General features: G+C 35.0%; 1 protein-coding gene across 1 annotated transcript in view; it reads right to left on the reverse strand.

The window, feature by feature from the left end:
• cenpe (centromere protein E) overlaps positions 1-25442 on the reverse strand; it is a 105672-nt gene that overhangs the window by 15563 nt on the left and 64667 nt on the right. Inside the window, exons 33-52 of the mRNA XM_051929640.1 lie at positions 24969-25169; positions 23957-24250; positions 18746-18862; positions 18386-18592; positions 16570-16863; positions 16192-16392; positions 15587-15865; positions 15026-15226; positions 14068-14361; positions 8347-8463; positions 8000-8206; positions 6964-7257; positions 6656-6772; positions 6332-6538; positions 5902-6192; positions 5374-5493; positions 4741-4953; positions 4413-4613; positions 3980-4180; positions 1695-1913 (exon numbers count right to left, since the gene is read on the reverse strand). Coding sequence (XP_051785600.1) covers positions 1695-1913; positions 3980-4180; positions 4413-4613; positions 4741-4953; positions 5374-5493; positions 5902-6192; positions 6332-6538; positions 6656-6772; positions 6964-7257; positions 8000-8206; positions 8347-8463; positions 14068-14361; positions 15026-15226; positions 15587-15865; positions 16192-16392; positions 16570-16863; positions 18386-18592; positions 18746-18862; positions 23957-24250; positions 24969-25169 — 4275 coding nt within the window. The remainder of the gene's footprint in view (positions 1-1694; positions 1914-3979; positions 4181-4412; positions 4614-4740; positions 4954-5373; positions 5494-5901; positions 6193-6331; positions 6539-6655; positions 6773-6963; positions 7258-7999; positions 8207-8346; positions 8464-14067; positions 14362-15025; positions 15227-15586; positions 15866-16191; positions 16393-16569; positions 16864-18385; positions 18593-18745; positions 18863-23956; positions 24251-24968; positions 25170-25442) is intronic.

Genomic DNA, 25442 nt, shown 5'->3' on the forward strand with positions numbered 1-25442 from the left:
AAAAAAGCAGACTGCTGGGCTTTTATATATTAAAGCAGTGCGGGATGGTTGGAGATGGGTTTAACTGCAGCCTGCAATACCTATGAAGTACATCAGGTAATGCCCAGAACGTCAGTCACGAAATGCCCATCGCATACCCTGTTACACTATGGTTAAGATTAGGTTTGTGGGAGGATAAGGGTTTAGGTACATGCTCCCCTGAGGACATATGTTTGTTTTTTTTTTTCCTGGGAAACAATTTGGTGCCTACAATTTACTATCTCATGCCCACCACTTACCATAGCCATCTTGTCAAAAATGTGACAATAAAAAACGTCCGCAACACTTTAGATCTCTGCTGTACCTTTAAATATCGCAGTTCATTTTGCACAGTGCAATGGATGACCCAGTGTACCAGGTTTACCAGTGGATTAAATTAGCGAACCCGCATTGGACTGGGTAAACTTCACATGCACTAAACACGTGAAATATGAATTCATTTTGTAACTTGTGTGAATAAGAAGCTGCTGGCTAGTAAGTAGATTGCTAACTAAAGTAATTTCCTTTTACTATAAATTAGTGGAGTAGTTAGCGCTGCTGCTTTGCGGATCCAACAATCTGGGCTTGAATGCATAGCCTGCTTTTATAAACTTGCCAATATTCATTTCTGTGGACTGTGACTGTATGAGGAAAACATCAGACTGTTCAGTGATTTGTCCCGTTTCCAGAAAATGATGTACAGTAGCACGCGATGGTATTTGGTGTCACCTGAATGTATGCGGTCCACATGCAGTATTGGCTGGTGCGACCTAAAATGTACCTGGTGCACAGGTAAGTGGTGGGCACGAGATAGTAAGTTGTATGCAGCAAATTGTTTTCCAGGAAGAAGAAGAAAAAAAAAAAAAAAAACCAAAAAAAAAAAACATATCTCCTCAGGAGCTCCGTATGAGTGTGAAGACGAATACCTGTAAACAAAGCATGTACCTAAACCCATATCATCCCACAAGCCTAATCTTAACCATAGTGTAACGGGGTATGCGGTGGGAATTCTGTGACTGACGTTCTGGACATTACCTTACATATGTAATAGGTATTGCAGGCTGCAGTTAAACCCATCTCCAACCATCCCTAACTCCTTTAATAAATAACAGCCCAGCAGTCTGCTTTTCCATTTCACCATCCTACAATAGCTGGAAGTGACGTCAAACTTAACCGCCGTAGCCTTGGTAAAGGCGTAATTAGGTAGCTCTGAAGCACACTTTTGTAATTTTTTAACCTAACATTATCTAGTACATACGTGAAAACATCTCGTACATATGTGAAAGTAACCTGTACGTACGAGATATTTTCCCATAGGTATAATATAAGGGTTATCCCATATTTTTTTTCACTGCGGTTCAGAGCTTCCATAGGAATGAGAGGTAAAGAAGACAGAAAAGTAGTTTTTTCCATGATGTTTACTATAACAAAACAAGGAAGATAATGCCAAACACTGAAAAGGATAACATACGTCCTAAAATTGTATTAACTTATTGCAATGTAAATGATCAGCATGATTGTTGTAGAGAACAAAATGCATTAATGGCTCATTTTTAAACTTAGTTTTAAGGATGTATATTTTTTAGGCTGCTTGTCAGTTTAAAATCATTGACATTTCATCTTTACATTTATTTTATTTAAAAAATATATTCTACTAACACAAAACATCTAAGTACCTCTAGTTCAACTTCCTTTTGAACAATCTTATTCAGCAGCTTCTCATTTTCTTGTGTCAACATTGTTGTGTTACTATCAGGAGATTCACTTTTGTAGGAACTAGCCAATTGCCAAGTGAGAGAGGAAGTCTTCTTTTTCTCTTCCTCCAAGCTTTTTTCTGAAGAACATTTGAAGATTTGTCTTTTTTTCTTAAATGCTGAGTTTAGTTCTCTGAGGACCTTTTAAGAAAAAGAGGATTATTAAATGACATTTATAATAAAGGTATTCATAACACTTATTTCAATATACAGTACAATAATGTGGGGGCCTTCAGTGCAACATGAGGTTAAATCATGTCACATACTTTTAACAATTCTTGCCATTTTCTCAGAATGGTTTTAAGTGAAATATACACACACGAACATATTACATATGCTGTATACATACACATGTAGAATGTGAGATTCTCACATTACGAGGAAGTCCAGTTGTGCTTTTCAACTTATTACCCATCTTCTACCACAGCAACCTTTGACGCCACATGTGCTTTGTTTACTGTAGATTATTTTGGGAAGGCTACAATTGCCATTGTTATTTTTAAAAATGATTCATATCCTTAAACGGCAAGATACTGTAGTTCTTAGGATTTAACAAAGAAGCTGTTGTTTTATGCACACTTCCAATAATTTGGAAATACCTGTTCACCTAACCTGCATTTCTTTGGAGAGGTGGTAGGAAACCCACACTAACTTAGGTAAAATGTTCACATTCAACACAGGAAATGACTAGATACAGGATTCATACTCTGGAAGCTAGATCCATGAAGTAGCCACCCTACATAAGAACTACTTATCTATAGAGTATTCATTTTTCTAGTGAACAGCATTTACATTACCAACCTTCTGATTTTCACCCTGTTTCACCTTCAGCTGCAACGCAATGACTTGCCTGGAAAACACATGGAACTGCAGTAGGCTCCAGACATTTTGACCAGGAATAACTTTTCTTTTGCTTTAAGGCTACAAGTTGTCACTCGTGGAAAGTCATTCTTTAAACTTTATGCCTTCTTTAATTTTCTAAATCTTGTTTTATGATCTTTTGCTGCTCTGAATGGTATATATTTAGTACACCATTCAGTGCCGTAAGTAGTGTTTTCAGTAGGCACAAGCCCCTGTGTGCAACAGGTGCAGTGTTAAGTATGTTTGACTAATACAGTCTCTCTTTGGTTTTGGGTTTGTTGAGCAATAATGCAAACCTGAGACACGGTACTGTGTGGAATGAAGGTCTGTTTGCTATAGTCTGTTTCATATGCACTCTCAGGTCTATGTCTTGTTAATCGAAATTGTAGATTTTACTTGCATTGATCACACACAGTGCCCCAACCCTGTGCAAACCCAAATCACTGACAAATACTGTATGGCATGAACATTACCATAAATGGATGAATGGAAACTGTAAACACTAGATTTTTCTCATTTTACTTTCAAATCCCAGATTAACACTTTTTCAAAGCACTTTAAGAAAAAGTCAATAAGGTAGTAAAGAGTTAGACACGTGCATGGTTTTGTGCTTTTACTTCCTTATTTACAGTACATGAAAACTCCACTGCAAACAAACATGGGAACAGGAAAGTATCCTTACCTCAAATGAAAAAAATGTATAACTTATTTCCTTTGCTGTCAAACATTCTCAGAAATAGAAGGCATATTTTGTGAAATCTTTACTGTTTCAGTGTGGATATATTTGGTAAGTTTTAAGTCTGCTGTTCTCACAACTGTTCCAAAGCCATGCAGATATGCCACAACAGGCAGAGCATTTTCTAAAATTTGGGCAAAATGCTTCACTTTTGATTACAATTTCCTATGAATTTTTGACAATCATGGTAGAAATTAAGTTCAACAAGAAAAATGTTATACACATCTTTTAAACCATTTCCAATTTGTTTGAAGTTATAAATCTTGGAATTATGAGCAATTAGTTAAAGTCAAGGATGAATATGAGAGGAATTTTTTCCTCACTGCCATGTTGATAATACAGGCTACCCTAGGCATAAGATCCTCAGATATAGAATATGATTTACTAAAAATGCAAAATAAAAGCAGGAAAGAACTGGTAAGAACAAATTTAATACATATATAGCACATTGACGGAAAAAGCAAAATCCCCTAAAGAACATTTTTTCTTGAAAAATATTTTCTAATGTTTCCTAAGAAAAATGTTTCTTTGTATTAGGCAAATTGTTTAAATTGAGTTGATTTAGATGGAGTTATTAAGGTGAATAATCAGTAAGATAAGTTTTATTTACCCCAATTGTGTGTACTCCTTTTTCAATTTGCTGCCACATCTTACTACTTTGTTCTTTAAACAAGGCTTTTATCTTTAAACTGTTGGATTCAGACGGATTAAAACCAGAAAGATCAGCTTTCAGTTCCTCTGGACAATGCATTACTTCCAAGCCTACTTTAACAAATAATGTGTCCAGTTCTCCTAAAACCTGTTTAATTTCCTAAAAAACAGAAATAAATTGTTACTGTCTTTGACAAAACAAAGTTCAAATTAAATCAAATGGATGCAGAAAATATAACCACCATACAGAAGACACACAAAATTACTTGCTTGGTTATCTGCTAGTCTAGATTTAGAAGATAAACAGAACATGTAAAATTCTTTTTCTGAAACAGCAACATCTAAATACATACACATATATACACACGCACACACATATCCATACACCCTACCTTAAAGTGCATTTGTTGCTTTTCAAGTAGTTCAGGCAAGAGTGTTCTTTCAAAGATTTCAGTTGTACTGCTATTATTGTTGAGCATCAGGATTTGTGAAAGGAAATACTGTTTCTTGATCTCTTCAAAGTATTTTTGTTCAAAGTGTAATGCCTCTGTATAATGATCAACTATTTTTCCAGAATAAACTTCAAATCCCTCCTGAAATGATTGTAAGGCATTACAATTAGATTCACAAGAAATATAAAATTATGAAAAAAGCAAATACCTCTCATTAAATAAAAAAAAAAAAAACAAAAAAACAAAAAACTTTTCAACCCAATCTTACCATTATTTTTCTAATAAGCAATTTGAATTGATGATGCTTTTTTTTAATGTCTGCTTTAACATCATCAAAAGTTTTTTGTGAAGTAGGGATGGAAGAAAGCCAATGATCCAGAACCTCATTCTGTGATTTTATGTCCTCAAGTTTTATTGATTCTTTACTGGTTGCCTTATTTTGAAATTCTTTCATCACCTTTTTAATATGATCTAATATTTGCTAAAAATAAAAAAGGAAATTAAAATCAAGAGGAAATCTATACAAACAAGACTCCATAAAATTAAGATTTTCTACCACAAAATTCACAGTTTCTGCTTAATGGAAAGAAAAAAAAAAAAAATGTTCTATTCATTTCAGTAGTTTGATTCTCAGAAATGCATGAAAGGATTAAAAAAAAATATATAGAACAATAAAAGCTTAATGGCTGACGTCACCCAGTTTAAAAGAATCAAACAGCCATTAGAAAGTCAAAGTGTAGATCAAATCCTCATTCAGCTGCACAAGAATTGTGATTTAATATAATCCAGTTTTATTAATATGATAAACACTTGATGTTCACACAACAAATAAGACACAAAGCAGTAGCTGAAAAAGCTTTGTTTTCAAGTAATATTCAATTTCAAGTACAAACTAAACTACCTTTGACTGTTCTTCAGCTCTCTGAAGATGATTAATAACTGAGTCATCAAGTGTATCTGTTTTCTCACAAGCAATGTCCAGTGGCATTTTTTTCACCAGTTGGGTGTTCATTGGCAGAGTCTGCAATGAATACATTTATTAATAAGGAATGAACAAAAAGTTGATATGAACTCAGCAAATAGGCAAATTTTGTTAACAAAATTATCAGTGAGGAATAATAAAATAGAATACCAATAAAAAATCTGTCACAGAAAATCATTATGATTAAATTTATTTTCAAATGACATAAGCTTGGTGGAAAGAATCCTAAAAATATATAACATGCTTAAAATTGTAATTTGGCAAGTGATTACTTTCTTAGCAAAGTCAGGGGTAAAATTATATATATATATATATATATATATATATATATATATATATATATATATATATACACACACACACACACACACATATATTAGTTAACCTGGTTATGATCTGTATTTTGTGAGTAAAACAGAAATGTCACAAAAATGGCTTTAGACTTACTTGCTCAAGATGTTCCCCAACCTCCCTCCTAGCAACATTTTTCTTGGATACACTTTCCAGCGTTTTCTGGAGTTCGTCTCTTGCAGTTACCATATTTGCATACTCTTCTTTGAGCTGCACCAGCATCTGTTTCTGATCCTGAAATGTAACTTTTAAGGTCTCCAGCTCGTTAGTTGTAACAAGGTACTCAGTTTTGATGCGCTCCAGCTCTGCATCCAGTTCAGTTTTACTCCTCCATATTTCATCTCTTTCAGTACACAGTTGGTCCCATTCAGCAGCACAATGCAACCCCTAAAATGCCCAGTATCAAAGTAACATAATAATTGGAATTTAACAGAGGAAATTTTAAATATTGAAAAATAAAGTTTCCGTTTACTGTAATGTGTTTAAAAACTGAGATAAAAAGCAATACACTTCAAACACAATTCACCTCAGTGCTCTTCTGCAGCTCAGTTAATTCATTCTGCACATCAGCCAGTCTCCTTAGCACTTCATCTCGCTCATTGGTAAGTGAAGTAATCTGTTTTAGCAGCTGATCAAGTCTGAATTCAAATTCCTTCGAGGACTTATTTTTCTTTGTACAAAGCTGGTCTTTTTCAGCAAGCACTGATTCTAGCTTAACAGCTGCCAGGTTGATCTAAATACAAATTAATGCATTAATAAAAAACAAGCATTTACAGAATAGACATTTTATTTTAGTTGGATTTTGCCAGAAACAATGATAAACAACAAAGGAACAGACATTTAATCATACCTTTTCATTCAATTCTGCCTCCTTCTCTGCAAATTGTCGTTTTAAATTTTCTTGTGCTTGCTCATTCATCCTAAGCTCATCTTTTGCATTCCTCAGATCATCCTGAGCATGTAAATACTATAAATGTTCAAAATAAGAATGACACTTAAAACCGAGCAAGACAATACTTCCTGTTTAAATACAGTGATTAATGTTTCATTAAAAATACATAAACTGAAAACTATTTCAGTCTTCATCAAGAATGAACTGCCAAATACCCACTCTAAGAAAAAGTATAGCTAAATTGAGTAATTTAACTAATTACTGACCTTCTGAATATAGTCCTCAATTTCTTTCTTTAGCAGATCTCTCTCATCAACCACACCATTTTTAATCTTCTGAAGTCTATCAATTGCAGCTTTACAGTTGGTAAAGTCATCTTTCAGCTGTTGTAGTGTCAACACCTGATCTTCAAATGTTGCTCTGAATGTCTCCAGCTCCTTGGATGTGATGATACCTTCCTCCTTGATTCTTTGCAATTCTACTTCTAGAATATCTTTGCTCTTTAAAAGTTCATCTCTCTCTGAACACAATCTTTCCCAGTCTGCAGCATCATGTAAACCCTGGAAAACAAAAGAATATTATTTAACAGAAAACACATTACCTCTATATATTAAAAATGGACAGAGAGAATCATCAGTACAGTAAAAGTGTCATCTGTGAAAGTTGTCTATAATTAATATTGATCTTTAGCTACATACAAGCATATGATTCCATTTGTGTCCATTAGAAATCAAATCTCCATCTTAATTAGTTGGCATTCTGACTTTTAATCAGGGGAGGGTAGTGAAAAGCTTTACGTAGTTCAAAAACAAGGTCTCGCTAGGGTGTTTAAAGGTGCCACGTATCTGCTTTACTGTCTGGGTGACATGCCATAGACTGAAAAAGTTAGCTACATTTTAAATGCTTTCCATATCAGCAAGTTATGACATAAGTATGTATGTATGTATATATATATATATATATATATATATATATATATATATTTTATATTTCAAAAATTGGAAAACCACATATATGAGGGAAAAACAGCTTTCAACAGTTTTACACTGGGCTGGTGGTGTTTTGTGTCCAACAGATTCTAATTCATTAATCTGAAGGGAAGACGTCTTGATTCAAAGCCATTGAAATTTTATTGCTCCTAGGTGGAAAGTCATAAGACTTGAAGGAGATCATTACTGTTAAGAAATTAAACTGGTTATATAAACTAAAATAATGAATTATTATTATTATTAAAAAGGGTGTTAAGAGTTGTCATTTTATAATGGCTAAAGCTAATAAAAGTATTTCTTAGAAAATTGTTACCTCAGTCTTCTTCCTCAAGTCACTTAGATTCTCTTGGACATCATTTAATTGAGCTTGAATTGTGTTTTTCTCATTAGTGATCAAGGTACATTCTTCCATCAGCTTTCCTAGTTTTTGCTCAGATTCTTTAGTGGATTCATCTTGCTTGTTGTATAACTGGTCTCGCTCAGCAAGAGCCAATTCTAGTTTATGATTTATCTGATTTACCTGAAGGAGGGATATATAATAATTAAAAAAAAATAATAAAATAAAATGGTTCTTTATCAAAATAAACTTGACAATTGTGTCACGACTTTGATTAATGATGCACCTGAAAACAATAAACTAGCATGTAACTGATTATTTACCTTTTCATTTAGTTGTGACTTTGTTGCTGCTGCTTGTCTTTTAAAACTTTCAAATTCTTCCCATTGCTTTGTTAGTTTCTCGGTTGTGGATTTCAAATCTTCCTGGGTATTAATGCACTGTGTATTGAAAATTAAATCAACAGATTGTCACTTAAAGTTTATATATACCCTAAGTTCTTGTCTATAAGCCGCGGCTTATCTAAGGAAAAAAGTTGTGAAAATGAAAAAATAGAATATCGGCTTATACATAAGTCCGGCTTATACAGTAATCCCTCCTCCATCGCGGGGGTTGCGTTCCAGAGCCACCCGTGAAATAAGAAAATCCGCGAAGTAGAAACCATATGTTTATATGGTTATTTTTATATTGTCATGCTTGGGTCACAGATTTGCGCAGAAACACAGGAGGTTGTAGAGAGACAGGAACGTTATTCAAACACTGCAAACAAACATTTGTCTCTTTTTCAAAAGTTTAAACTGTGCTCCATGACAAGACAGAGATGACAGTTCTGTCTCACAATTAAAAGAGTGCAAACATATCTTCCTCTTCAAAGGTGTGTGTGTCACATAGATAGAGAAAACAATCTCTAGCAAACAAATCAATGGTGCTGTTTGGCTTTTAGGTATGCGAAGCACCACGGCACAAAGCTGTTGAAGGCAGCAGCTCACACCCCCTCCGTCAGGAGCAGGAGCAGGAAGAGAGAGAGAGAGAGAGACAGAGTTTGTTTTTCAGTCAAAAATCAATACGTGCCCTTCGAGCTTTTAAGTATGCGAAGCACTGTGCAGCATGTCTTTTCAGGAATCAGCTTTACAAAAGATAGCAATGTGAAGATAATCTTTCAGCATTTTTAGACGAGCGTCCTATCGTCTAGGTGTGCGAACAGCCCCCCTGCTCAATCCCCATACGTCAGGATCACAGATAGTCAGCGCAAGAGTGAGAGAAAAGTAAGCAATCTAGCTTCTCAGCCATCTGCCAATAGCGTCCCTTGTATGAAATCAACTGGGCAAACCAACTGAGGAAGCATGTACCAGAAATTAAAAGACCCATTGTCCGCAGAAATCCGCGAACCAGCAAAAAATCCGCGATATATATATTTAAATATGCTTACATATAAAATCACAATTTAAATGACCGCTACGCACGCGTGTTGCCTTGGCGACGCCCAGAGCAGAATGAACGCACTCCGGCCGCTCCAACCGCGCCATGCGGGGAGTGAGAGAGACGCCAATATCTCACACTCTCTCCCCCCTTAAAGAAATTAAATGGGTGCGAGTGAGACCACTGACCTCCCTCCCTTTTATTAGTTATAGGTTATAGTACGTTCGGCTTATCCATGAGTCCGGCTTATCTATGATACGATTTTATTTTAAAAATTCGTATGATTTTTGGTCTCCGGCTTATACATGAGTCCGGCTTATAGACAAGAACCTAGGGTAATACAAGAAACAAACTCCATCCATAGCTGCTGTAACAATTTATATTATATTTGATGATAATGACAAAAAGCAGGATTGACTTCTCATTTAGAATTGCAACAATGTCCAAACAGTGCTGATCTTCGCGATCTTGAAGTGATTAGAAATACAAGTAGCTCGGCTAAGGAGTCAGTTACTTTACACATTATACCATTTTAGTCACAGCTTCATTTTATACCAAGTTTCTACACGATTCCAATTAGTATGTTAGCTCTGTAAATGTATGTTCCTGCAAAATTCATGCATTTAAGTAACAAATAGTTTGCATTTTTGTACTAAATATGGTTTTAAAGGTGAGTTGTTTTTCCTCCATAGTTAATATGTCAGAAAATGGAATAAGCAGTTTTTAAATTATAATGCTGGCACCTGAAAAAAATGTTAATTGTTACTTTCACTCCTGCAAATTAAAAAAAAAAAAACTTAATTTCAGAAATTCTGTCATTATTACCACTAAATTCATAGCACTTTATAATGAAAATAAGATGTATAAAAAAGGATAATACAGAAATGTGAACACCATGTTTACCTGGGCAAATGTGAATATGATTTCTAAAAGCAAGCTAAGGCAAGCAATCTTTAAGTTGAAAGTTCTTTTAACAGATACAGCTTCAAAGATTATTAACAAAAGAACAAACAGTTATACACAAAAACTAAATATGACATACAAAACTGTAAATCACTTCAAGAAAAAAGAAAGAAAAGTTGCCATCCAACAAAAACAACTATAGTGAGTGGGTTATTCTTAGGCACCACATCTTTTTTTTTGTTTCTGCACTAAACTACCACTGGCCAAGCTGAATCAGTAATTGTGCAGAGAAATGGGGCTGCTGCATTACGCAAATGAAGGCTGCTACCTGAAGCAAGATAGAAGGATGAAAGTTTGGCATAGCTGAAAGAAAACATGTCCTGGTGTGGAGAATCTAAAAAAATATTCAACTGCAAACTGTTTATCAAATTTTAATTTGGCTCAAACGAACCATGATGAATTGAATTTACAGGACTTTAACTACAGGCATTCCAAACATCATTTTGTATTGTACTACTAATTAATGCATTTGTTCCAGTCAGTTTCTTCTGACATGGGAATGGGAAATAATTACAGTACATACCACAAAACCCGTTTTAATTAATTTATAACCTGCAAATAGTTGGATGCCATGGGATGAGGATTTACCAAATTAACAGCTTGGGAATGGAAGGAATACAGAGGTACGTAGAAGATCAAACACTTTGATCAAAGTAATTCGTCAACAAAGCAAGATAACTAATCAAATGTGTGCAATGTCACATGCTCTGAACTCCCACATGTGCATTATACCTTAAATTTGGTTTGTAAAATGGACCAAACAGAGAAAAGGAAGAAAAACAACAGAAAGGTGATGTTATAGATTAAGAGACACAAGATCATCCGATTTGGACATTACAAAATGTAACTATGAATAATGCCGATTGCTAAGCCAAAAGTCTACAAAGGACATTAACCTCTTGACACTTCTAATTTTCAGTAAGCTTATCTAAGACTGTTTACATCCAGACTTTGCTATTTTCTATTATATTTTCTTCTAGCTGGTATTGTGTTACATTAATAAATACCACATTGCTTTAATATTCTCTATACTTTGTCTTATCCAGAGTAATGAAAAAATAAACTCTGTACGAAGTGTAAGTCAGATAGCTACCGTCATATTCACAGGATTTATCAAGGCTATTGAAGTTGCTCCTCAATAATTAGAACAACTGTGATAAAAGCAAGACATAGTTAGGTGAGTAAGTAGCATAACCAAAAGAATTTTTGCGATGACACACGCATGTTTGTTAGAGCTAGTGAATCTCTATACATAGAATCTTATCCAGAATATTGCAGAGTGACTGACCTTTGTCTGGATAGGATCGCTATGTGTATGTGTGTGTGTGCATTTGTTAATCTTCAAGGACAAGAGAAGATGAACCCAATAAATGTTCCTGGTAAATTTCATGATAATACATGCTTAGCAAGTCACATCATTTGGTACATGCAGTTCTCCCTATTCTACATTATTCTTACTTCTTACGATGCAGTATAAAACACATACAAATTTGAAGGGGGGGGGCTGGGGTTGCAGCCTCCCCAAAGGATTGTCGTGTGCACTTATATACATATACTCTAAACAATGGGGTGGGGGTTGAGGAGCTGCTGGTGGTGAAATTCATGCAATATTGCAGAGAACTTGGGTATCCCATTAGAGGTCAGGTCACTGCAAGCAATAGGTACAACTCAAGCCAGGAGCCAATGGCATGCCTTGGTAAATTGAAACGCTTGCACAGCTCAGTAAAGGGGTCCCCCCCACTGACAGAATATTGTACATAGTTCACCATATTTTTTTAACCTGTTCAATTCTGTACAATGCTTACATTGTTTATTTCATTTGGGCCATGTAAAAGTGCAGCCTGTAAACATCAATGCTGCATGTAAGAAGTTAAAGTAAACCACGGTTCAGTCTTTGTTAGTTTTGATCTAAATTCTCCAAAATTTTGAAATGGTACAGATCTAAACATTATATTCAAATCTGATTGAACCTACCATTTTAATAGGATGTGCTGCAGAGTAAAATTTTATTTTTACCTGAAATTCTTAATACTCCTACTAATTTCCAGTTTCAATTCAAAAACATACAGTTTGCTTAAAAATAGTGTTTTCCAATGACTATCAAAAAAGCAAAAGTCGGTAAGTAGGAAATACATATACACACACATATATACACACATATACAGTGGACCCTTGACTTACAACCAGCCCTCGCGAACGAATTGAGTTCGTAACTCAAGACTGTTTTTCCCATAAGAAATAATGGAAATGCCCTTAATGTGTTCCAAACCGCCCACAGCAATGCTTACTTAACTTTTTTTTAATAGAAAAGGGTTGTATAATGTGCACAATTTACTAAAAACACCAATAATTTTTCTAATGTACTAACCAAAAAGTTACAAAAAGTGCCTAGCCTACCAGAAACAACAATTTCATACTGTACTCACCATTTAAGTTGACATCTTTGGCTTGCAGGAAGGAAGGAGGAGGAGAATGAAATGGAAGGTGGTTATTGTTTGGAAGGAGTTTCCTTATACAAATCTTTTCTTTGTAAAATTGTTGAGATGGTGGATTTCGACATGCTGTACATATTAGCGAGATCGATCACACGAACGCCACTCTCATATTTCCACATAATTTCCTTCTTTGTTTCCATTGTGATCGCTTTCTTTACCTTCGTTACCTTCGCTTCCTTCCTTAGCAATTATCAAAATAAATTATATAAATCACTGCACTGACCGAAATTACGTCCACAAACACATGTATCTGGGCTCCGACGGACGCTTACAAACGCTCTCGGCTGTTTGTTTACAATCGCACACGCGGATACATGTGACCGCATTCGGGTCGTAACGCAAGATGTTGGTCGTAATTCAAAACAAAAATTTTGGTCATAAAGCAAGTTGTTCGCGTGTCAGGCCAGTCGTATATCAAGGGTCGACTGTATACACACATACATACACATATACATACATACATATACATACACATACATACATATACATACATACATATTACACGAAAACAAACATGCTGTTAGTTACATAGTACTTCTGATAGAAGTTTTCTATAACAGAGACCCATCCTCTTATGAAATTTCCTGATGACAAGGTAACAAAACTAATAACTTTATAATATTCAAATTTTAATTTTAATCTGCTTTTAATTGATAGATAATGTATATGAATAGCTTTAGACGCCAATCAAGCATAAAACTCTGATATCCAGAAAAATCTAGTGGACCAAACAACAAACAGATGTTGAAATTCAATGTTTCAAAAAACACAAGAAATGCTCAAATATGGTAAGGCCAGTAGATTTAATACCACACACCTGAGAAACTAACATGACTCTCAAAAGTAAAAAAGGGAAGCATTTTCTTGATTTGGAGATTTAAACAACCTTTGATTCAGTATTGTTTTCAGAGTTATTGTTCAGAATTAATGAATGTGAAGGGAAAAATGCACAACATCCACAATATAAAATTGATGCACACAAAAAAGTTTGAAAAAAACAGTCAATACTTAAAAGTTATAATGTCTATCCAACCCCAGCACATTCTATTAAAATTAAAGATCTACTTAATGTATTTATCATTAAAACTGAACACAAACCCACAGAACCACACTAAAAGTAACTATGATGGTTTTAAAATTATACTTGGTAAACTATATGTGACCCACCTCTTGATTAAGATCCTCAGTTTTTATTTTCAGCTGATCTCTTTCAGCCAAAACCTCTTCAAGATTGTTTCGCAGACGGTCAGTTTCATTTGTTACATGTGCATAATCATCTTTGAGCTGTAAAAAAGATAGTTGCTGCTCCTCAAATGTAGCTTTTAATGTCTCCAGCTCCTTGAGTGCACCATAGTTCTCATTTTTGATTTTGTCCAGCTCATTTTCCAATTTGGTTTTATCAAGTAGAAGTCCATCTCGCTCGTGACATAATTCCTGCCAGTCAGAAGCATTATGTGACCCCTAAAAATCCAATTATAATGTTATCAGCATCATTCACTGTATGAATTTTTCAAAATCTAAACAGCAAGAGAGAAAGAAAATGTAGGTAACATACAATTTGCAGAACTAACTCAAGTGGCAATGAATCAGTACAGCATTGCACAGAAATGGCCTACAAAATTAGTCAAGGAAAACCATACAATGAAATTACAAATTAAATATACATCCATACTGTAAATATTAAATGTGCTGTAGGACAAGAAATTAACTTGCATTAAAAGGTTGAATTGTAAGTTGGTGACTGGGAAATGTAACTTGTTGCATTGATGCTATTCACTTAGATATGTGATGGTAGTAGTTAAACTATGCATCAGATCAGTCATAACTGACTTCTGAACTGCACTAACAACGTGCCACTCTACAGATGAAATCAGTGGTACTCCAGACATTTTCCAACAGCAAAGAAACAACTCACATCATTGTAGAGGACATAACTACTGCTGTATAGACGTGAGGCCTTGCTAACCTCACGCCATAAACAAAATGTATACAGTCAAATATTATTCTGTAGGTTTTTCAGCTGTATACCTGGCAGCCAAGATGATGTAATTAGAAAGAGGTGAATTTTAAACAATAAAGCTCATAAATTGGATAAACAAAAAGGCAAAATAAATATTTTAAATACCTTTGTACTTTTTATTAGCTTGGCAAGTTCAGCTTGCACTTGATCCAGATTTCTACAGAGATCATTTCTCTCAAAGGTCAGCAAAGAGATTTGTTGCTGCATCTTTTCAAATTCTGGCTCCGCAGAAGATTCATTAATCTGACGCAAAAGCTGATCTCTCTCAGTCGTAATTAACTGCAATTCATCATCCACCTGTTTTACCTGAATAATTAACAAAGCAATACGTTTTATTAAAAGACTTACTAAACCACACATGTTCACAAAGTTTTGCATTCAAAAGAAAGCAGTACTTGGCATAATACCCAAAAACATGTAATAACTGAGATACACAAAACATTTTAAACACTCTCAGTCCAGAAGTTCACAACACAGTTCAATGGAAGAAATAATGAATAACACACCACTTCCTTTACAATATTAATAACAAATCACTATATTTGTATGAACTTCCTCAAAGTTTGCTGTTACAATTAGCAACTAACGTTATTTAAAATTAAACATTTTACCATAGTAAAAGTAATGCTTGTGAATTTATACCACTGCAGTTTTCTCTGCCCTTACCTGCAGAGTAAGAGCTTCAACTTTTGATTGGAGGACATCTCTCTCAGCTACAGCCTCTTGCAATCTATTTTGGAGACAATCATTTTCATTTACTGTATGTGCATAATCATCTTTGAGCTGCAACAAAATCACCTGTTGCTCCTTAAATTTCACATTCAGTGACTCTAGCTCATCTGATCCAATATTTTTCTCAAGTTCTTCTTCCAAATTGCTCTTAGCTTGAAGTAGATTATCTCGCTCAATACACATTTCATTCCATTCAGAAACATTATGTGAGCCCTAAAATTGAGTTTAAGAACAACAGAATTATTAGGTGAACTGCTAATCATTTTTGGTAAGCAGCACTGGGAAAAGAAAAAAACGTAGAATCAAATGTATAATAAATGGCAATAAAAAGAGCAACATTTTTCAAAAACATGAACCCTCTAAAATGGTTTTAAGAGAATAAATAGGTAAAATTTTAAAAATGCTTATGCAAATTAACAGTGAATGTATGGCTGAATAATACAAGTATTTGAGTGATTATAGTCCTACACAGTATATATAAAAAAGAAGACAAAGTCGAGGTAGAATACAACAAGCAGCTCCAAAAGAATTTCAAATACCTCAGCATTTTTCTTCAGTTCAGAGAGTTCATCTTGGGCATCATCCAGTTTCTTAGAGAGATTAATTTTCTCATTTGTGAGCAAAGAGATCTGCTGCTGCAGATGTTTAAGTTCAGGTACCTTCGAAATTTCATTAATTTGACTCAAAAGTTGATCTCTCTCGGCAATGACCAACTGCAGCTCCTCTTTCACTTGTGTTAACTGAAAATTGTTATGGAAATTAACCAAAAAGCTTTTAAGGTGAAATATTTGCTTATTTTATAAGTTAAGCTTATGGCAACAAAAACACATGAAAGCTAAATGTACCCTACATCACATTGATGTACAATGGGAAAATTAAAAAAAAAAAAAAATTCACAGGAATTTTGTCTGCCTTACCTGTTGAATGTGATCTTCAACTTTTGTTTGGAGTGCATCTTTCTCATCCAAACTGACTTCTAGAGTCTTTTGAAGACAATCATTTACTTTTACTGAATTCATATAATCTTCTTCAAGTTGCAAAAGAACCAACTTTTGCTCCTCAGATGTCTTTCTTAATCTTTCTAACTCAGTGGATGTGGCATGGATATTGCTTTTAGTATTATCCAGCTCTTCTGTTAGCCTAGTCTTACTCTGAAGAAGGTCATCTCTCTCAGCACACAGTTCTTCCCATTCAGTAGCATTACGGCACCCCTAAAATTTAAGATAGAAAATCATTATTCAATATGTCACTGACACTTTTGAATAAAAGAGCACTAGAAGAATGAAATTACTGCAAATGTTATTTACTGTATATAATATAATAAGTAGCAAAAATGGATAATACACTAGTTCCCTGAAATACATTTGTTTACTATAGAATCCTGTAAAATTGTTTTAGTGGCTAAACTAAAGTCGTAAATAAATTTTGCCGTGCCATTAAGATGCAGAAAAGTACGCTAAAAATAAAGACATTTTAGTAAAATTTTACTTCTCAGCAGCAGGTACAATTTGAGTAAGACAAAGAATCAAAATTAAGATATTTTAAATTTGACTAATTCTAATAAAACTAAGGAAACCCATAAAAATAGAAGTAAAACTTCTGGAGGCAGAAAGGCATTAACAGGACAAGTTTTATGCTTGCTTGCCAAATAGATCTGGTTTTTATCCAGTGTAGTGACCTAGAAAAAAAACACATTCTTCCCAAATCCTGAAGCCTCTGATGAACAAATTAAACTTAATTAAAAACATGGCAAAAATGTCTCTAATTTTTGGTACTGCTATTGACAAGCTTGGCATCTGTTTGTGCTACAGTGCAGGAAGTCACTGTATTTAAAGGATGTTAGAACAAATTAAGCCATTAAAATAGAAGTAGTAGGATAAAAAAGGGCAAGAGTGAAAGGGAACGTCTACAGGACGGTAGTGAGACCTGCTATGTTATATGGGTTGGAGACGGTGGCACTGACTAGAAAGCAGGATACAGAGCTGAAGGTGACAGAGTTAAAGGTGCTATGATTTGCACTGGGTGTGACGAGGATGGACAGGATTAGAAATGAGTACATTAGAGGGTCAGATCAGCTTAGACGGTTGGGAGACAAAGTCAGAGAGGCGAGATTGCGTTGGTTTGGACATGTGCAGAGGAGAGATGACGAGTATATTGTGAGAAGGATGCTAAGGACAGATCTGCCAGGCAACAGAAAAAGAGGAAGGCCTAAGAGAAGGTTTATGAATATGGTGAGAGAGGACATGCAGGTGATGGGTGTAACAGAACAAGATTCAGAGGACAGAAAGATATGGAAGAAGATGATCCTCTGTGGCCACACCTAACGGGAGTAGCCAAAAGATATATTATATAAACAAATATTATATTATATAAACAAAAGCAAAGGCTAATCAAAAGTAACATCAGAAATAGGGAAAATGTAGATATCATCCCATTACTTATTGATTTTTTTCTAATGACGGCATGCAAAAATTGGAAAACCACATATTTCGGGGGGAAAAAACAGCTATCAACAGTTTTACACTGGGCTGGTGGTGTTTCATATCCAGCAGATTCTAATTCTGATTCAAAGCCAGTGAAATTTTACTGCTCCTAATGGAAAGTCACAAGACTTGAATAAGATCATTATAGTTAAAGTAATTAAACAGGTTATATAAACTAAAAAGTGTGTTATTAAGAGCTGTCATTTTATAATAGCTAAAGCTGATAAAGTATTTCTTAGAAAATTGTTACCTCAGTCGTCTTCCTCAAGTCACTTAGATTCACTTGGACATCATTTAATTGAGCTTGAATTGTGTTTTTCTCATTAGTGATCAAGATACATTCTTCCATCAGTTTTCCTAATTTTTGCTCATATTCTTTAGTGGATTCATCTTGCTTGTTGTATAACTGGTCTCGCTCAGCAAGAGCCAATTCCAGTTTATCATTTATCTGATTTACCTGAAAAAGGAGGGATATATAATAATTAAAAAATAAAATGGATCTTTATTAAAATAATCTTGACAATTGTGTCATGGCTTTGATTAATGACGCAACTGAAAACAGATGAAAAATTATTCTTTATAGTAAACTAGCATATAACTCATTTTTTACCTTTTCATGTAGTTGTGACTCTGTTGCTCCTGCTTGTCTTTTAAAACTTTCAAATTCTTCCCCTTGCTTTGCTAGTTTCTCGGTTGTGGATTTCAGATCTTCCTGGGTATTAATGCACTGTGTAATGAAAATTAAATCAACAGATTGTCACTTAAAGTTTATATATAATACAAGAAACAAACTCCATCCATTGCTGCTGTAACAATTTATATTATATTTGATGATAATGACAAAAAGGAGGATTGACTTCTTATTTAGAATTGTAACAATGTCCAAACAGTGCTGATCTTGGCTATCTTGAAGTGATTAGAAATACAAGTAGCTGGGCTAAGGAGTCAGTTACTTTATACATTATACCATTTCAGTCACAGCTTCATTTTATATCAATTTTCTATGCAATTCCAATTAGTATTTTAGTTCTGTAAAAGTATGATCCTACAAAATTCATCCATTTAATTAATGGTATGAAAATACAAGCTAATTCTAAATATGGTTTTGAAGGAGAGTTTTTTTTCCTCCATAGTTAATGTGATAGAAAATGGAATAAGCAGTTTTTAAATTATAATGCTGGCAATAAAAAAGTTAAATGTAACTCCCACTCCAGCAAATTAACAAAATAACCTTAATTTTAGAATTTGTCACTATTATAACTAATTCATAGCACTTTATAATAAAAATAAGATGCATAAAAAAAGGATAATGCAGAAATGTGAACACCATGTCTACATGGGCAAATGTGAATATGATTTCTAAAAGCAAGCTAAGGCAAGCCATCTTTAAGTGGAATGTTCTTTTAACAGATACAGCTTCAACGATTATTAACAAAAAGAACATAAACGGTTATACATAAAAACTAAAATATCATATACAAAACTGTAAATCACTTCAAGAAAAAGAAAGAAAAATTGGCATCCAACAAAAACAACTATAGTAAGTGGGTAATTCTTAGGCACCACATCCTTTTTTGTGCTTCTGCACTAAACTACCACTGGCCAAGCTGAACCCGTAATTGTGCAGAGAAATGGGGCTGCTGTATTACGCAAATGCAGGCTGATACCTGAAGCAAGGTAGAAGGATGAAAGTTTGGCAAAGCTGAAAGTATTATTTATATTATATTATATACATACATATATACATACACACACACACAGTACTGTGCAAAAGTTTTAGCCAGGTGTGAAAAAATGCTGTGAACAAAGAATGCTTTCAGAAATGGAAGTGTTAATCATTTATTTTCATCAATCAACAAAATGCAGTGAATGAACAAAAGAGAAATTTAAATCAAATCAATATTTGGTGTGACCACCCTTTGCCTTCAAAACAGCATCAATTCTTCTACGTACACTTGCACACAGTTTTTGAAGGAACTCGTGATGGTAGGTTGTTCCAAACATCTTGGAGAACTAACCACAGATCTTCTGTGGATGTAGGCTTCCTCACATCCTTCTGTCTCTTCATGTAATCCCAGACGCACTCGATGATGTTGAGATCAGGGCTCAGTGGGGGCCATACCATCACTTCCAGGACTTCTTGCTCTTCTTTACCCTGAAGATAGTTCTTAATGACTTTGGCTGTATGTTTGGGGTCGTTGTCCTGCTGCAGAATTAATTTGGGGCCAATCATACGCCTCCTTGATGGTATTACATGATGGATAAGTATCTGCCTGTATTTCTCAGCATTGAGAACACCATTAATCCTGACCAAATCTCCAACTCCATTTGCAGAAATGCAGCCCAAAATGTTCCAGGAACCTCCACCATGCTTCACTGTTACCTGCAGACACTCATTATTGTAACGCTCTCCAGCCCTTCGACGAACAAACTGCCTTCTGCTACAGCCAAATATTTCAAATTTTGACTCATCATTCCAGAGCACCTGCTGCCATTTTTCTGCACCCCAGTTCCTATGTTTTTGTGCATACTTGAGTCACTTGGCCTTGTTTCCACGTTGGAGGTATGGCTTTTTGGCTGCAACTCTTCCATGAAGACCACTTCTGGCCAGACTTCTCCGGACAGTAGATGGGTGTACCTGGGTCCCACTGGTTTCTGCCAGTTCTGAGCTGATGGCACTGCTGGACATCTTCCGATTTCGAAGGGTAATAAGCTTGATGTGTCTTATCTGCTGCACTAAGCTTCCTTGGCCGACCACTGCGTCTACGATCCTCAACGTTGCCCGTTTCTTTGTGCTTCTTCAAATGAGCTTGAACAGCACATCTTGAAACCCTAGTCTGCTTTGAAATCTTTGTCTGGGAGAGACCTTGCTGATGCAGTATAACTACCTTGTGTCTTTTTGCTGTGCTCAATCTTGCCATGACATGAAACTGTCTTCCACAACCTCACCTTGGTAGCAGAGGTTGGCTGTTCCTCACCCAGTTTTAAGCCTCCTACACAGCTGTTTCTGTTTCAGTTAATGACTGTTTCAGCCTACGTGTGATATTGATGATCATTAGCACCTGTTTGGTATAATTGGTTGATCATACACCTGACTATAATCCTACAAAATCCCTGACTTTGTGCAAGTGTACCTATAAGAACTGATGCTGGTTTGAAGGCAAAAGGTAGTAACACAAAATATTGATTTGATTTAGATTTTTCTTTTGTTCGCTCACTTTGCATTTTGTAAAGAGATAGAGATATATTATATATATATATATATACTATATATATATATATATATATATATATATATATAGATATAGAGAGAGAGAGAGAGAGAGAGAGAGAGAGAGAGAGAGAGAGAGAGAGAGAGAGAGAGAGAGAGAGAGAGAGAGAGAGAGAGAGAGAGAGATGTGCTGTTAGTTACATAGTACTTCTGATAGAAGTCTTCAATAACAGAGACCCATTCTCTTATGACATTTCCAGACGACGTAACAAAACTAGTAAGTTCATAATATTCAAATTTTAATTTTAATCTGATTTTAATTGATAGATATATGAATAGTTTTAGATGTCAATCAAGCATAAAACTCTGATATCCAGAAAAATCTAGTGGACCAAACAACAGATGTTGAAACTCAATGTTTCAAAAAACACAAGAAATGCTTAAATATGGTAAGGCCAGTAGATCTAATGCCACAAATATGTCAAAATACAACAGTCAAAAAATTACCAGATTCTATCTTCAACCTAAGTTTAAGCTAAGAAAATGTCTCCAACATCTATCAATGACAAATAAAACAAACCTATGAAAGCAAGTACAAATAGGGAGGAGTAAGTTTGAAATCCAAGTAGTTTAAAATCACATATTTACAGTACACACCTGAGAAGCAAACATTACCCTCTAAAAGTACAAAGGGAAGCATTTTCTTGATTTGGAGATTTAAACAAACTTTTGATTCAGTTTTGTTTTCAGGGTTATTATTCAGAATTAATGAATGAAGGGAAAAATGTGCAAAATCCACAAAATAAAATTGATATACACAAAAAAGTTTGAGAAAAACAGTCAATGCTTAAAAAGTTATAGGAAATGTCTATTCAACCCCAGCACATTCTTTCTATTAAAATTAAAGGTATACTTAATGCATTTACAGCCATATGAAAATGTTTGGGAACCCCTCTTAATTCTTTGGATTTTTGTTCATCATTGGCTGAGTTTCAAAGTAGCAACTTCCTTTTAATATATGACATGCCATATGGAAACTGTAGTATTTCAGCAATGACAATGAGTTTATTGGACTAACAGAAATTATGCAATATGTATCATAACAAAATTAGACAGGTGCATAAATTTGGGCACCCCAACAGAGATATTGCATCAATACTTAGATGAGCCTCCTTCTGCAAATACAGCAGCCTCTAGACACCTCCTAGAGCCTTGATGAGTGTCTGGATTCTGGATGGAGGTATTTTGACCATTCTTCCATACAAAATCTCTCCAGTTCAGTTAAATTTGATGGCTGCCGAGCATGGACAGCCTGCTTCAAATCATCCGATAGATTTTCGATGATATTCAAGTCAGGGGACTGTGATGGCCATTCCAGAACAGTGTACTTCTCCCTCTGAATGAATGCCTTTGTAGATTTCGAACTGTGTTTTGGGTCATTGCCTTGTTGGAATATCCAACCCCTGCGTAATTTCAGTTTTGTGATTGATGCTTGAACATTACCCTGAAGAATTTGTTGATACTGGGTTGAATTCATCCGACCCTCGACTTTAACAAGGGCCCCAGTCCCTGAACTAACCACACAGCCCCATAACACGTGGTTTGACATAGCACCAAATTTGACAGTAGGTAGCAGGTGTTTTTCTTGGAATGCGGTTTTCTTCTTCTGGCATGCAAAGCGCTTTTTGTTATGACCAAATAACATTCCAAAGCACTTTGTTCCAAAATTAATCTGGCTTGTCTACATGAGCATTTGCATACAACAAGCGACTCTGTTTGTGGCGTGAGTGCAGAAAGGGCTTCTTTCTCATCACCCTGCCATACAGATTTTCTTTGTGCAAATTGGTGTACAGATACACCACCTGCAGCAAGATGTTCTTGTAGGTCTTTGGAGGTGATCTGTGGGTTGTCTGTAACCATTCTCGCAATCCTGCGCATATGTTGCTCCTGTATTTTTCTTGGCCTGCCAGACCTGGGTTTAACAGCAACTGTGCCTGTGGCCTTCAATTTCCTGATTATATTCCTTAACAGTGTAAACCTCAGACAGCTTTTTGTAGCCTTCCCCTAAACCATGATACTGAACAACCTTTGTTTTCAGATCTTTTGAGAGTTGTTTTGCGGATCCCATGCTGTCACTCTTCAGAGGAGAGTCAACAGAGAGCACAACTTGCAATTGACCACCTTAAATACCTTTTCTCATGATTGCACACACCTGTCTATGAAGTTCAAGGCTTAACAAACTAATCCAACCAATTTGGTGTTGCAAGTAATCAGTTTTGAGCAGTCACATGCATTCAAATCAGCAAAATTACAAGGTCACCCAAATTTTTGCACAGGCAGTTTTTCACATTTGATTTAATTTCACACAACTAAATACTGCTTCACTAAAAATCTTTGTTCAGAAAACACCCCAGTACTCAGATGTTCCTAGGAAATGAAAGACATACCACAGTTATCTTTTTTGTTGAAAGTAAATTATTATGCAGGCTGAGAGGGGTTCCCAACATTTTCATATGACTATCATTAAAACTGAACAGAAGCCCACAGAACCACACTGCAAGTAATTATGATGGTATTAAAATTATATTTGGTAAACTGTATGTGACCCACCTCTTGATTAAGATCTTCAGTTTTCATTTTCAGCTGATCTCTTTCAGCCAAAACCTCTTCAATAGTATTTCGTAGAAGGTCAGTTTCATTTGTTACATGTGCATAATCATCTTTGAGCTGTAAAACAGCCAATTGCTGCACCTCAAATGTAACTTTTAATGTCTCCAGCTCCCTGAGTGCACCACAGTTCTCATTTTTAATTTTGTCCAGCTCATCTGCCAATTGGGTTTTATCGAGTAGAAGTCCATCTCGCTCATGACATAACTTTTGCCAGTCAGAAGCATTATGTGACCCCTAAAAATCCAATTATAATATTATCAGCATCATTCACTGTATGAATTTTTTAAAAATCTAAACAGCACTAGAGAAAGAAAATGTAGGTAATATAATTTGCAGAGCTAACTAAAGTGGTAGTAAAACAGTACAGCATTTCACAGAAATTGCCTACAAAATTAGTCATTGAAATTAATTAAAAATTAAATATACATTCATACTGTAAATAATAATTTCTTATCCTACAGCAGATTTACCTTGTATTAAAAGGTTGAACTGTAAGTTTGTGACTGGGAAATGTAACTTGTTGCATTGCAATGCCTGGCACAGACTTGCTTTAAGAAATGCTGTTCACTTAGATATATGTTATGGTAGTAGTTAAACTATGCATCAGTTAAGTCATAACTGACTTCTGAACTGCACTAACAGCATGCCACTCTACAGATGAAATCAGTGGTACTCCAGACATTTTCCAACAGCAAAGAAACAACTCACATCATTGTAGAGGACATAACTACTGCTGTATAGACGTGAGGCCTTGCCAACATCACACTATACACAAAATGCATACAATCAAATATTATACTGTAGGTTTTTCAGTTATATACCTGGCAGCCAAGATGATGTAATTACAAGGAGAAAGAGGTGAATTTAAACAATAAAGAAAGCTCATAAACTGGAAAAAGTTACAATTAATAATACTGATAAACAAAAAGCCAAAATAAATATTTTTAAATACCTTTGTACTTTTTATTAGCTCGGCAAGTTCAGCTTGCACTTGATCCAAGTTTCTACAGAGATCATTTCTCTCAAAGGTCAGCAAGGAGATTTGTTGCTGCATCTTTTCAAATTCTGGCTCCGCAGAAGATTCATTAATCTGACACAAAAGCTGATCTCTCTCAGTCGTAATTAACTGCAATTCATCAGCCACCTGTTTTACCTGAATAATTAACAAAGCAATACGTTTCATTAAAAGACTTATTAAATCACACATGTTCAAAGTTTTGCATTCAAAAGAAAGCAGTACTTGGCATAATACCCAAAAACATGTAATAACTGATATACACAAAACATTTTAAACACTCTCAGTCCAGAAGTTCACAACACAGTTCAATGGAAGAAATAATGAATAACACACCACTTCCTTTACAATATTAATAACAAATCACTATATTTGTATAAACTTCCACAAAGTTTGCACAAAAATAAAATA

The sequence above is a fragment of the Erpetoichthys calabaricus genome, chromosome 7 (assembly GCF_900747795.2).
Source record: "Erpetoichthys calabaricus chromosome 7, fErpCal1.3, whole genome shotgun sequence".
Taxonomy (NCBI): Eukaryota; Metazoa; Chordata; class Cladistia; order Polypteriformes; family Polypteridae; genus Erpetoichthys; species Erpetoichthys calabaricus.